The sequence below is a fragment of the Taudactylus pleione genome, unplaced genomic scaffold (assembly GCF_031769625.1).
Source record: "Taudactylus pleione unplaced genomic scaffold, aTauple2 ptg000041l, whole genome shotgun sequence".
Taxonomy (NCBI): Eukaryota; Metazoa; Chordata; class Amphibia; order Anura; family Myobatrachidae; genus Taudactylus; species Taudactylus pleione.
Window position 1 is genome coordinate 16,397,107 of NW_028284443.1, and position 12,175 is coordinate 16,409,281.

The 12,175-nt window shown below is 43.3% G+C and overlaps 2 protein-coding genes across 5 annotated transcripts in view; both read right to left on the minus strand.

Annotated features, from left to right (window-relative positions):
* The window catches only part of KCND2 (potassium voltage-gated channel subfamily D member 2), a 456,159-nt gene extending 453,716 nt beyond the window's left edge, over positions 1–2,443 (minus strand). For all 4 annotated transcript variants that reach the window (XM_088456173.1, XM_088456155.1, XM_088456182.1 and 1 more), the window contains exon 1: positions 1,329–2,443. In XM_088456173.1, coding sequence (XP_088312299.1) covers positions 1,329–2,443 — 1,115 coding nt within the window. The remainder of the gene's footprint in view (positions 1–1,328) is intronic.
* Positions 2,444–10,412: 7,969 nt separating this feature from the next.
* LOC148538000 (A-type voltage-gated potassium channel KCND2-like) lies at positions 10,413–11,531 on the minus strand. The gene has a single exon (XM_088456195.1). The coding sequence runs from the start codon at positions 11,529–11,531 to the stop codon at positions 10,413–10,415; it is 1,119 nt and encodes a 372-aa protein (XP_088312321.1).
* Between the last annotated feature and the right edge of the window lie 644 nt (positions 11,532–12,175).

The following is a 12,175-nucleotide window of genomic DNA, read 5'->3' on the forward strand; positions in this document are numbered from 1 at the left end:
GGGCTTTTTGAACATGCACAGTTGCAAACAGTGGTGGCTCCAAAGGTGGAGCTGCAGCGCAGTCCAAAATTCAAATAGGGGAGCCACACCAACTGTCCTTCCAAACGCTGGTAAACATCGCTGGCCAGAACTCACTGGCAGTTGGTGTGGCTCCCCTATTTGAATTTTGGACTGCGCTGCAGCTCCACCTCTGGAGCCGCCACTGGTTGCAAATAATTGTCCACCTATGTGTACATCGGCATTGCGTGCGGATTGCATGTGACTCAGAATCAGGCCTTATGATTCCTAAAGATCATCAAATGTGACACACTAAAAAATGTGCATAGTAATTGCTCTTTGACACTGACAAATGTCGTGCAGCAGGATAGCTCATGTGTGCAGATTTTACAGGTTTTTAAACAATAATAGGCCCTAGGTGCAATAATCGGATTGAGAAGGTAAATATCACCTGTTTGGCCCAAATATTGCATAGTGTGTATCTGGCTTTAGTTAGTATAAGAGGCCAGCAGATATTTCACTGGTTATTTGCTATGATATTGGTCATGTGTAATGTCAGAAACATGCTATATTTGTAAGTGTAAGCGGCTACATTTTAGAATCATTTGATAGATGAAAGGACAATACATGGCTACTATTATTATTGAGTGTATAATAGACCAAAGAGCAAATACAGGTTGAGTCTCCCATATCCGAAAATCCAAAAACCGAAATATTCCAAAAACCGGAATATTTCAGGGCATCTGTGACGTCACGACATGACCTGACGTCATGACGTCACTAGTATAGTGGCCAATGAAAAGCGGCGCGGGCGTGGTCCACATGCCAGGCCACCCCCTGCAGCACCCGCCGGACCCCCAGTGGCAGCCGCCGGACCCTTCTGCGTCACCCGCCGGTCCCCTCGTGACACCCGCCGCACCCGCTGCACCCTTTCACCTTACCCGCCGGACCCTTCCGCCTCACTCGCCGGACCCCTCACGACACCTGCTCCACCCGCCGGACCACCGCAACATCCACAGCACCCGCGCGACACCTTCCGGACCCACCCGCAGCACACACCAGGCCTCCCGCTGTGCTCTCCCTCAGGTATTCTGAAAACCGTAATAATCCAAAACCCGAAATGCTCCTGGTCCCGAGCATTTCGGGATATGGGAGACTCAACCTGTATAACGAATTATTTGCTTTTGCTATGTGTATAGAAACAACATAATGTAGCATGGAACGATGATAACTCAATTAACAAGACCTAAATATTTAGTTACAAAAACAGTTTAGCATATAATGAAATATTATTAAGCTGTTACCACACTTAAATAGAGTGTGAGACTTACCCCAGCGTTGTCATGGTGACAATGGTGTACCAAAAGGCAGCTGGTATACTAGTGAATTTGCTGTTTAAAGAACCCTTCTCAGCATAAAACATTACGGTGGCAAAGATGATGATGGCCATGGTAAGGGAGAATAGCAGAAATCCCAATTCCGAGGCACAACTCTTTAGTGTATATCCCAAGATCCGTAGACCCTGTGAGTGTCGGGAAAATTTAAAGATCCGGAACACACGGAACACCCTCAGTGTGACAAATGCGCCACTTACGTCCTCATTGTTTGTCATCACAAGAGCAATGTAATAGGGCATGATTGCCACCACATCGATAATACTCATTACACTTCGTACAAACCGATATCGACTGGGTGCAGCAAACAAGCGCAGTAAGTACTCCACAGTGAAGATCATGACGCATGCTGTATCCAGGCAGATAAAAGCCGTAGCATAACGCTCACCACAAGGCAAGTCCAGCATAGAGCCTAGACCCATACCACATGGTACTGTCTCCAACACATTGGCAATGACAGATACAGCAATGAAGAAGCCAGTTACGTAGTAAAATACCAAGGCTATAGTACTGGTGTGGGGGTTTTCAAATGCTCGCCACATTGTCTGACGCACTGACATTGGGGGTAGTGGTCCCTCTGATTTGTTCTCATTGTCAGCATCATCCAGTAGTCTCTCTGCATTCTCCCTTCGCCTATCTCTGTATTCCTCATAACAACAGTCACCAATAATCTCTGGCATAACCCCAAAAAAAGCCAACTCCTCATCAAATGCTGCAATACATTCATGTCGCGGGTAGTGAAGCCGACCTGTGCGATAAAAATTCAGAATATGGCGGAAAATATCCGGATCCCTATCAAAGAAATATTCTCCAGTATCTTGATTAAAGAAAAAATCTCGCTCAGTGCTGCCAAGCAAAGTATCCGGGTAGCGCTCTAGTGTGTTTCGCCAAGTTTGAAAGCGGGTACCACTGACATTCAGCACAATCAAGGAGTCCTGAGACCTTTTTTTTTCACATTGGGGTGGTGGAGGCATAGAATCTGATGCCACTGGTATCCAGCCAATGGCAGCAGCTCGCGCAAAAGGCAGCCATGCCGCCACTCCTGCTGCCATGTTTACTATGGTTGCCTATAATGGCTTATCTGAGCCTTAACATAAATACAAAGGTTGCTGAGAGTTTATTGAACTTGTTTGATCTGTTAGCAGATAAAAAGTTTGACCAAGAAGAATGTACTGTAGATACTGTCTGTGTCTGTAGATCACAATCCCCTTCTATTTCCACGTGTGTCAAATGAGTGCAGTCTGTAGTGTTCAGCAGAAGCAGAGGAAGAAGGATGCCATGTGTTGCTGCCTCAGCTGCAGCTCTCAGAGCTATACCAGCAGCAGGGAGAGATCTGCTCTGGCTGCTTGCAGTTTTCCGTCACCTATCCGTTGTCTCTTGAGTCTGACTGTGGCAATCACATCACACATGCCTATGCCTGCTCTTTTACTATAGGAGATCCATCCGTGTTTTATTCACAGTATGACTGAGTTCCATAGAAAAATTATGGAACTCATCATTTTCCTGTAATGTTCTGTTAAAAACACTAGCATGACTTGGCCAGGTGCAAACAGACTGACAAGCAGGAACTGCACCAATATATTTCAATTGATGTCTTAGGCAGAAGAACTACGTACCTTTATGGGACTGAAGAAAGTGGTAAATAACATCAAGCATGTGCAGATCGATCTTAGCACACACAATAAGTAAGCCTGTGTGATATCCATAGCCTCGGAAAGCGATCCTCACTGAGCTGGACAGAGGGACAGCAACAAGTGCATAAAATCCACAGCAGCAGCCGATCTTTCCAGGAAGAAGCAGGAATATACAGCTGGGGGAGACAGAGCTCTGGGGTTACAGCCGCTCAGTGTAACTTCAGTTTTGTTTCAGTTTGCTTAGCACATGTGCATCCATACACTAAGCATACATTCTCTCCCAGCTTCAGGTGGATGAGGAGAAATAAGCACAGTTAGGAGGGGTGAGTACCTCTCCCCTCTCACTGTGTTTGCATCCATTTCACTAGCTTGTAGTCGCATACAGGAGCCTGTGTAGCCCCACCTCCTCTGCCCGATATTCCTGTCTACTTGTCACAGCTCCGGGAACAGCTGGCTGTGTACTGTGCTATAATGAAAAATGATCATTATCGTGTAGTTTGTAGTTCATGTTGCTATTGCAGTCATGTATCTAAGCATCCGGGTGTGATAGATATATCTGATGATTGTCACCATAGCAAGCTGACTCCTTATTATGTATTCATATATCCGCATTAATGGTATCCCCTACTTGTTTGAGTATGTAGGGTTACTCCTCCTTCAGGCCGGCTAAATGCACTGATCTTCCAGGCAGCGTGTGATGGATATCCCCACCCGTCTGGAGCTAGCTGGGATGTTGCAGTGTCCGTTCAGCTGGGTGATCAGGGAGGACGTACACGGAGATCGCATTGTAAAGTATGTGACATCTATTATTGGTGCAGAGCATGGATTAACCCTTTATTAAACAAAAAGTAGAGTACAGCTATATTACTAATATACTAACCATGTCTTGTAGAGTATTTTGTCTCTCTCTAGTGGTCTACAGAATGGTGAAGTTTTCAGAAGTCCATGCTACAAATAAGGAAATATACTGGGAGAGTGATAAAGTGGAAAGTGATAAAGTAGCAACCAATCAGCTCCTAACTGTCATTTTTCAAACACTGTAAACTGACAGCTAGGAGCTGATTGGTTGGTACTTTATCACTCTCCACTTTATCATTCATGTGCCTCTATGTGACAGATTTAAGATGCAGTCTCCATTACTTTCCTGCATTTACGGCTTTCTGTGAATTGTCCGCCTCAAATACAGACTGTCAGTCAGTTGAAATTAGGAATAACTATGTTCTGGATGGTGTGGGTTCCCCCAGAAAGGCAGATACCAGCACTAGAATATGGCAGTCATTGTTGGTGCCACTATAGCATTGCATAGCTTTAATGACAGAGGTGTGGTATAATATGTTGACACAAAACTGTCAACATGTTCTGAATATCAACAGTCAGAATTTCAACACTGTCAAAGTGTTGACATGTTCATTGTGTTGACATTTTACATGTCAACAGTCAGAATGCCGACATAACATTTGTTTTACTATTTAAGCATAACCGCAAACCCAACCCTAAATCTAAATATAGCACTGAAATGTAATGTCGACATTCTGACTGTCAACATGTAAAATGTCGACACAATGAACACAGCGACATTTAGACCATATCAACATCTGTGTATGTCGACATGTTGACTGTGTCGACATTCTGATCATATCGACTTTTAGCACATGTTGACATTTGGCTATTGACATTATGACTGGATACCAATGACAGGAGTCCTAGGCTGTTTAGCATGTGGACTGACCGCAGCCCAAACCTACTGTAGGAAAAAAACAGGTCATGCTAAAAGTACCAGGGGTGTATCTATAATGCAGGGATTCGCAGCCACGGTCCTCAAGGCACACTAACAGTCCAGGTTTTAAGTATAGCCATACTTGAGTACAGGTGACTTAATTAGTACTTCAGTTACTTTGATTTAACAATCTGTGCTCAAGCATGGATATCACTAAAACCAGGACTGTTGGTGTGCCTTGAGGACCGAGGTTGGGAATCACTGCTATAACGGGTGCAGGGTGTTCAGTACACATGTGCCCCTGAGTCAAAGGGGACCCACACTGCACACTCTGTAAACATCGACCAGACTTACCTTGCAGCTGCTGCGTTTGCAAGGCAATAAATATTGTAAAAAGTAGATTAAAGCATTTAACATGGAGAACAAGAGATCCCTGGCAGCCTTAAAGCAAATATACATAGAGAGAAAGATATAGATTATGTTTCTTTTGAAATAATCCAAGCTTCCAGGTGTGAGATATAGGGGTATATTTACTAAAGTGCGGGTTTACAAAAGTGGAGATGTTGCCCATAGCAACCCATCAGATTCTAGCTATCATTTTTTTAGATGGTACTAGATAAATGATAAGTAGAATCTGGTTGCTATGGGCAACATCTCCAATTTTGTAAATCCGCACTTTAGTAAATATACCACCCTAGTGTGTATGTTAATTGTTACCACATTAAATCACCTCCTTATTATGTATTTATATATCTACATTAATGTTGTCCCCTAGAATCTAGGGTTAATCCTTCTTCAGGCTGCCCAAGTGCACTGATCTTCCACGGGGCGTGTAATGAATGTTGCTGGTAGCTGTGAGCTTTGGCTGTGATTTTACAGTGCCTGTGCAGCTGGAGAGATCAGTGAGAATATTTACAGACATACTGTAGCATTATAAACTATGTGACACTACCTATTATTGGTGTAGAACACTATTTAGCTGTTTATTAAATGAAAAAGAAAATGAAGCTATATTCCTGTTTTACTATAATCATACATAGTAGAGCATTGTCTCTCTCTAGTGGTCTACAGAAAAGTTCTGAGAAGTCGTAGAATCATGCTATAAGTAAGGACAAATGCTGATTTCATTCTATTATTTTTCCTGTATTCGCGGTTTTATGTGGATTGTGCACCTTAATCACAAACAGTATGTCCAAAGTGTGAATATCTGCTTCTGAATGGCAAACCGCTAAATGGCGCAACAAGGCAAATGACTATCATTTTCCATAGAAGTCACCAGCCACCCACTGATCCAAAAGCACAAAGATCCTGGATCTACAGTAAGTTGAGAGTAAAGCAAAAAAGAGCAAGTAACTGGGTACATGGACAAGCCATTTTGCACTGCAAGGGGTGGAGATTTATTATCTTTGCATGCAGGGTAAATACTGGCTGCTTTTGCATGTAGCCCACAAATGCTGGACAGCTTTATTTTTACACTGCAATTTAGATTTGAGTTTGGACACACCCTCTCACATCTAAATATCACCTGCAGTGCAATATGGTTTTGCCAAGTGCACAGTTATACCCCTTTTCCACCAAAATTTCGGGTCTGGCCCGGAGTTGGAACAGGGTTCCCATCCGGATCAGACCCGTAATTTAGCCGGCGCCGACTCTGGATATTCCAGAGTCGGCGCTGCTCACACCGCATTCGGGTCTGCATAGACTCGGCTTTTCCGGCGTGAAAGTGGACGCTTGGAGATGATGTCATCTCCAAGCGCCACTGAAGCCGGACCAATCAACCGGCTTGCGGCGCACTGCAGGTCATCAAGACCCGGAGTGCGCCATACACACAGCAGGATTTCACGGGTTACTCCCGTGTTAAACTCTGCTATTTACCTGGGTTGGATTGCCGGGTCTCTCGACCCGGCGATCCAACCCTCACCCCTTTTACACCAAGGAGCTGCCCGGGTTAACCCTGCAATAACCCGGGTTTTAGCTCCGGTGTAAAAGGGGTATTAGATGCTCTTTTTTACTTTACTCCCAACACAGAATCTGGCCCAAAAAGGCAGATATACAGTTGGAAGCAATTTACATGTAAGCATAAATTGTATCTGTAAATATATGCAAGCTTGGATACAATGCATTTGTTTGAGTTAAAGGGCAGATGCTGAGTTGGAAGTAAATTAGGCGTATGTTGCTGTTGAACTGCGTGGATAGAAAAAATTTTGATTTTGTCCCATACTGTATGCAGAGTTGTACGCATCTCCTGGTGTGTCTGCCCCCTATGTATATACTTGGCTACTAGTCATCATCATCAGCTCACACTTGCACCCCCATACAGTATAGTAAGTGCAAAAGATGGGCGTGTATTTAAGGTTATGTTTAGTTCTGCGTGGTTTGCACTTCCATTGACATGCCATGAGTGAGCTTTGCCTAGGTGAGTATGCCCTGTTACAACCCAGTTATGCCTCTTTATTCATAAGTGTAGATGCGATCGATATGCGTATGACTCTGCACTGCCAGTACTTGCATGCAATAAGTTCTCGGGCATGTCCAATCATTGTACTTTCAACTCAACATCAGCCCCACTCAAAGTGTTTGGTATGATTTAAGTATGCCATTTGGTATAGACTATAGGTGTTATCATTATTAAGTTGATGATGATGTCTGACTCCTAAATGTTGTACTTTTTTATTAACTAATTGTAATAAAAAGAAATGTACACTCTCCCCTTCCCAACAGTACATGCAGCAATAGCTCTAATAGCCTAGGCAGTTATTGACCAAAACCAGGAGAAGGTAGAGTGAATGGCTACACAAATCTGCTGATGCCAGCACTAGGTTGGTGCCATTATAGTAGGAACAAATTGGGGTCCCTCCTGCTATAATAACATCTCGCTGCTTTCTGGCGGGTTGCAGGTGAAAATTTAAACCGCCACCCACAGTCAGTGTAAAACATACTGGGTTTTACACTGACTACGGGTGCCGTTTTAAATTTCCACCTGCAACCTACTGAGAAGCATCGGCTTACAAAAGCTGCTGCTTCACAAATGAAGCCCTAGGGCTCTTTTCCCACCTCTAATTGGTTAATATGAGTTAAATGAAAATAATTGGATGAAAGTATTTTTGCAAATAAATTGATTAAAACACCTGAGAATGCTGAGACTTATCATACAGCAGTGCCAGCTCTGACGTCAGACTGTGGGACAGCGCGCTTATGAAGAGAATTCATAAGTGACTCCAGGTTCATTTTTACCACAGCGCCTACAGATGTGTCCTCATAAATCTAGCCTCAATACGACATGAAGCGCGATATGCCAGGTGTGAGTGAGCTGCCAGGTTCCGTGCAACTCTTCTAGCTTCAAGTTGCTTTTTTGCCGAAAATGCATCTAAAATGCCTCTAAGTCACAATGTGATGTGACTAGTACGCACCAGTAGACTGTGCTGATTAATTTGATATGCAACACTTGTATATCTTAGTGTGTATATGATGCACAACTGAACTTGGAATTAAAAAAGCTGCTGCTACATTATATCACTTCATATACAGATATACAAATGTTGCATTACATATCAAATTAATCATCACAGTCTGCTGGTGCGTCCTAGGCACATCACATTTTTGGCAAAAAAACATGCAAAAAAGAAACCTGGCACTAGCAGTCTCATGGGACCTGGCCCGCCAAGAGAGTCTCTTTGTGCGACTGCACCAAAGATGTCTATGGACACATCTGTATAAGACCAATTGTTTGGTATTATATGCTAATTTTTTCATCTTTAACATGGGGAAGATGCACTAGAGTGATAAGGTGGAGAGTGATAAAGTACCAACCAATCAGCTCCTGACTGTCATTTTTCAAACTCATGAGCCGGGATGTATTAAATTGAAATTTGGACAAAACCCCGTTATCGGGGTTTTACCGCATTTTCCATATGCACTATCGGGTGGCCGCCAGTCTCCGATGCAGAGGATAATGCCAGCTTTTGCTGGCGTTACCCTATAGAAGCCTATGGGCTTCTACCGCATCGCACTGGAATGAGGGATCCCAGCATGTCAGTCTGCGCATGAGCAGATGGATTCCTGGGTCATAAACTTGGAAGTCCAGGGCACAGCGCTGATCACAAAGGACAGCTCTTATCGGAAGAGCTATTCTTTGCGGCACTGATCGCATATGTTAGTACATATGCGATCAGCAGGTATGCGGTGACTTGCGGGATGTACTCCACAAGGTTTGGTACATTATGCCTTAGTGTGGGATGCATCAAGGGGAAAAATGCAGTCAAACCCCGAAAATGCGGTGTTGACCGCATTTCTCATATGCACCAAGCCCCGGAGTGCGATGTACTCCGGGACTTGGTTGCGGTGGGTAATGCCATCTTCCTTCCCTTCTATCGGGAGAGTGCTGATAGAAAAAGCCAAATGGATCCCTCCGGGCACCCCCCGCAGTGCGTGCGTCCTTCTGTGCATGTGCAGAAAGACGCTGGAGGGGCTCCTGGGTCATAGACATGGAAGTCCCTCCAACGCAAAGGGCCGCTCTTACCGACAGAGTGGTCCTTTACGGAGATAGACATGCATACCGGCGTTACCAAAGCCGGCATGCATGCGATGACCGGAGGAATGCATCCCACCCACAGCCTGTAAAATGACAGTTAGATACTTATCACTCTCCACTTTATCACTCTCCAAGGCTTAGTGCATCTCCTGCTTGCAAGCTGGGACAGAAGAATAGAACGCATTTGCACCCCAGAAATTATTGTAGTTGATAAGCACATGGGTGAGCAACTGTTTGTCTGGGGGAGTAGTGTTTGCATATACAGTACTTTCAAGCTCTGTAATGACTTTCCAGCACAAACATTTTAAAATTTTTAAATGTACATTCTTCTCTGCAGCACAACAAAATACCATACTCTAGACAGCAATTCAGACAAGAAGTAAAAAATTAAAAGTGCATGCTAAATCACTAAGCAACATGTACAGTACTTTACAATACCAAATATAGCATAGAGGTCTGTGTTTGTTTAATACATAACCTACTGGTATGTCTAACTTAGCATACCATACCAAATCAGCAGTTATTGCACTGGTTTTTGCTTATAATTTTGGTCACATGTGATAACAGAAGAATTGCATGAATACAATTAAAAATAAAAACTAAGAGGTACATTTACTAAAGTGCTGGTTTTTAGAAGTGGAGATGTTGCCCATAGCAACCAATTAAATTCTACTTAACATTTATCTAGCACCTTCTAGAAGATAATAGCTAGAATCTGATTGGTTGCTATGGGCAACATCTCCACTTCTAAGAACCCACACTTTTATAAATATACCCCCAAGCCTTTACTTATTTTAAATGTCAAAACATGCTAGATTTGTAAGTGTAATAACCTTTAGAATTTTCTGATATATGGTAGGACAATACATAACTTTTTAAACATTTCATCTATATGTGTGTGTAGGACAGTTTAGGTATAAAATGGAGAAATTAGGTATAATTGGTTGATATGAAATATAGAGACTTGTGATCATATTGTGTGCATAACAGACCAAAGAGCAAATATTATACATTGCTATTACTATGTGTAGTGAGACAACGTAACATGGAACAATAATGACCCAATTAGCAACTACAAAACATTTAGGATATAATGAAATATTATTAAGCTGTTACCACACTTAAATAGAGTGTGAGACTTACCCCAGCGTTGTCATGGTGACAATGGTGTACCAAAAGGCAGCTGGTATACTAGTGAATTTGCTGTTTAAAGAACCCTTCTCAGCATAAAACATTACGGTGGCAAAGATGATGATGGCCATGGTAAGGGAGAATAGCAGAAATCCCAATTCCGAGGCACAACTCTTTAGTGTATATCCCAAGATCCGTAGACCCTGTGAGTGTCGGGAAAATTTAAAGATCCGGAACACACGGAACACCCTCAGTGTGACAAATGCGCCACTTACGTCCTCATTGTTTGTCATCACAAGAGCAATGTAATAGGGCATGATTGCCACCACATCGATAATACTCATTACACTTCGTACAAACCGATATCGACTGGGTGCAGCAAACAAGCGCAGTAAGTACTCCACAGTGAAGATCATGACGCATGCTGTATCCAGGCAGATAAAAGCCGTAGCATAACGCTCACCACAAGGCAAGTCCAGCATAGAGCCTAGACCCATACCACATGGTACTGTCTCCAACACATTGGCAATGACAGATACAGCAATGAAGAAGCCAGTTACGTAGTAAAATACCAAGGCTATAGTACTGGTGTGGGGGTTTTCAAATGCTCGCCACATTGTCTGACGCACTGACATTGGGGGTAGTGGTCCCTCTGATTTGTTCTCATTGTCAGCATCATCCAGTAGTCTCTCTGCATTCTCCCTTCGCCTATCTCTGTATTCCTCATAACAGCAGTCACCAATAATCTCTGGCATAACCCCAAAAAAAGCCAACTCCTCATCAAATGCTGCAATACATTCATGTCGCGGGTAGTGAAGCCGACCTGTGCGATAAAAATTCAGAATATGGCGGAAAATATCCGGATCCCTATCAAAGAAATATTCTCCAGTATCTTTATTAAAGAAAAAATCTCGCTCAGTGCTGCCAAGCAAAGTATCCGGGTAGCGCTCTAGTGTGTTTCGCCAAGTTTGAAAGCGGGTACCACTGACATTCAGCACAATCAAGAAGTCCTGAGACCTTTTTCTTTCACAGTGGGGTGGTGGAGGCATAGAATCTGACGCCACTGGTATCCAGCCAATGGCAGCAGCTCGCGCAAAAGGCAGCCATGCCGCCACTCCTGCTGCCATGTTTACTATGGTTGCCTATAATGGCTTATCTGAGCCTTAACATAAATACAAAGGTTGCTGAGAGTTTATTGAACTTGTTTGATCTGTTAGCAGATAAAAAGTTTGACCAAGAAGAATGTACTGTAGATACTGTCTGTGTCTGTAGATCACAATCCCCTTCTATTTCCACGTGTGTCAAATGAGTGCAGTCTGTAGTGTTCAGCAGAAGCAGAGGAAGAAGGATGCCATGTGTTGCTGCCTCAGCTGCAGCTCTCAGAGCTATACCAGCAGCAGGGAGAGATCTGCTCTGGCTGCTTGCAGTTTTCCGTCACCTATCCGTTGTCTCTTGAGTCTGACTGTGGCAAGCTCATCACACATGCCTATGCCTGCTCCTTTACTATAGGAGATCCATCCGTGTTTTATTCATTTAACACAATTAATGATTTCCATAGAAAAATTATGTAACCCATCATTTTCCTGTAATGGTCTATTAAAAACACTAGCATGACTTGGCCAGGTGCAAACAGACTGACAAGCAGGAACTGCACCAATATATTTCAATTGATGTTTTAAGTTGGAAGAGCTACGTACCTTTATGGGACTGAAGAAAGTGATCAGTTTTAGCACACACAATAAGATAAGTAAGCCTGTGTGATATCCATAGC